The sequence below is a fragment of the Pempheris klunzingeri genome, chromosome 5, assembly GCF_042242105.1.
Source record: "Pempheris klunzingeri isolate RE-2024b chromosome 5, fPemKlu1.hap1, whole genome shotgun sequence".
NCBI classification, from domain to species: domain Eukaryota; kingdom Metazoa; phylum Chordata; class Actinopteri; order Acropomatiformes; family Pempheridae; genus Pempheris; species Pempheris klunzingeri.
Genome location: NC_092016.1, coordinates 792,984 through 794,822, shown reverse-complemented (window position 1 = coordinate 794,822; position 1,839 = coordinate 792,984). Strand labels below are relative to the sequence as shown.

The following is a 1,839-nucleotide window of genomic DNA, read 5'->3' as shown; positions in this document are numbered from 1 at the left end:
GACACCAGCATCACTGTGACGTGAGGTCCCAGTCGGACTCAGCGCAGTCACGTGAGGCAGGAACGCAGCCGGATGGTTTTACGCACGGCGTCTCCAGGTGCGCACTTTACGCACGGTGGTTATTTTTCTCCTTTTGAGCTTCACACCTGGAAAATGTGATAAAACAGATAAAATCCCTTCGATGCAAAGTCACACCACATCTAAAGCACGTCATTATGAGGATTCCTCAGGTCCTTCTTTTTTGTTTGTTTTTCTAATGGCGCTGGATTTTGGCACAGTCCCCAAAAGAAGGAGCCCAAACACGGTCTGGTGAAGTGTGGAAGAGCCGAGACTCCACGGCAGCGTCACGGTGAGACACACGACCAGGACCCACGAGAACATTGTGGCTAATGATTTGTGATATCAGGAGGTGGTTTCAGAGTCTGGTTTACCTCTGCAGCGCGTCCGTGTCGCACTGGTCCGTGAGCACCGACAGTCTGCAGTTCTCCGTCTCCACGTTGTTGAGCGGGATGACGATCTGCGTGTCCTCCGGCTCCGCTCTCACCGTCCCGGAGAAGGGCCGCAGGGGGCACGTGTTGGTCCCGACGGGCGAGGAGATCCTCCAGAACAGATCCTTCATCTTCTTCCTGAACTCCCGGCGCATGAGGCAGTAGAGCACCGGGTTCAGGCAGCTGTTGGTGTGCGCCAGGCACACGGTCACCGGGTGGACGTACGTGTGCACCATGTAGTAGGTCTTATCCCAGTTGACCACGTTGAATTTGACCAGGACGCCCCAGAAGGTGATGGCGTGGTTGGGCATCCAGCAGACGAAGAAGGAGAGCACGACGATGGTGACGGAGCGGGTCACCCTGGACCTCCGCTTCACCTGGTTGTTGTTCATGCTGCGCAGGCGGACGAAGCGCAGCAGCAGCAGGTAGCACACGGTGACGATGAGCATGGGGAACACGAAGGCCACCAGGATCTTCTGCAGGTGGTACAGAGCCAGCCACGACTGGCCGTCCGGGAAGCCCAGCAGGCACAGCCTCTCCCCGGCCACGCTCTTCACCGTGGAGAAGACGGCGGTGGGCAGAGAGGCCACCGTGGCGGAGACCCACAGCCCGGCGATCACCCAGCGCACCGGGCACACCCGCCGCCGGGTCCGGTCCTTCAGCGCAGAGGCCACAGACCAGTACCGGGTGACGCTCATGGCGGTGAGGAAGAACACGCTGGCGTACATGTTCATCACCGTCACCGACAGGATGATCTTACACATGGCGTTTCCAAAGGGCCAGCTGAAGTCCAGCGCCGTGTCCACCGCCCAGAACGGCAGGGTCAGCACGAACTGGAAGTCCGTGACGGCCAGGTTGAGGATGAACAGGTTGATGCTGGAGCGCTTCTTCCTGCCCCGGCGCACCTTCATCAGGAAGAACACCAGCAGGTTCCCGACCAGCCCGGCGGCGCACACCACCGAGTACACGATGGAGATGAGGATGCGCAGCGTCGGGGAGCCGTCCGCCGGCACGTCGATGTCATCCAGGCTGCTGAAGCGCTCCTGTCCCGCAGCGGACCGGTTCCAGGGGGACGAGGCGTTGTGGCTCCACGGCTCCATCCTCTCCGCTAACAGACCCGAGCGCAGAGTCCCGGCAGCTCATGCTCCCCCCGCTGCGCTCTGGACTGTCCGGAGCTGCTCCCCCCGCCGCTGCTGACTCCACCGCTTCACTGCTGAGCTCCGTGTGCGCGCGGCTCACTTTATCTTCTGCTGGTGCCCGACGAGGCGCGTGCCCGACTGAAGACTGGCGTGTCTGTTCAAGACGAAACTACAGCAGAGACCGACTCCCCCCCCCCCCCCCCCCCCCACAC

The 1,839-nt window shown here is 61.2% G+C and overlaps 1 protein-coding gene across 1 annotated transcript; it reads right to left on the bottom strand.

Moving 5' to 3' along the window:
* Positions 1 to 411: 411 nt before the first annotated feature.
* rxfp3.3b (relaxin family peptide receptor 3.3b) lies at positions 412 to 1,603 on the bottom strand. The gene has a single exon (XM_070831083.1). The coding sequence runs from the start codon at positions 1,586 to 1,588 to the stop codon at positions 428 to 430; it is 1,161 nt and encodes a 386-aa protein (XP_070687184.1). The 5' UTR covers positions 1,589 to 1,603; the 3' UTR covers positions 412 to 427.
* Between the last annotated feature and the right edge of the window lie 236 nt (positions 1,604 to 1,839).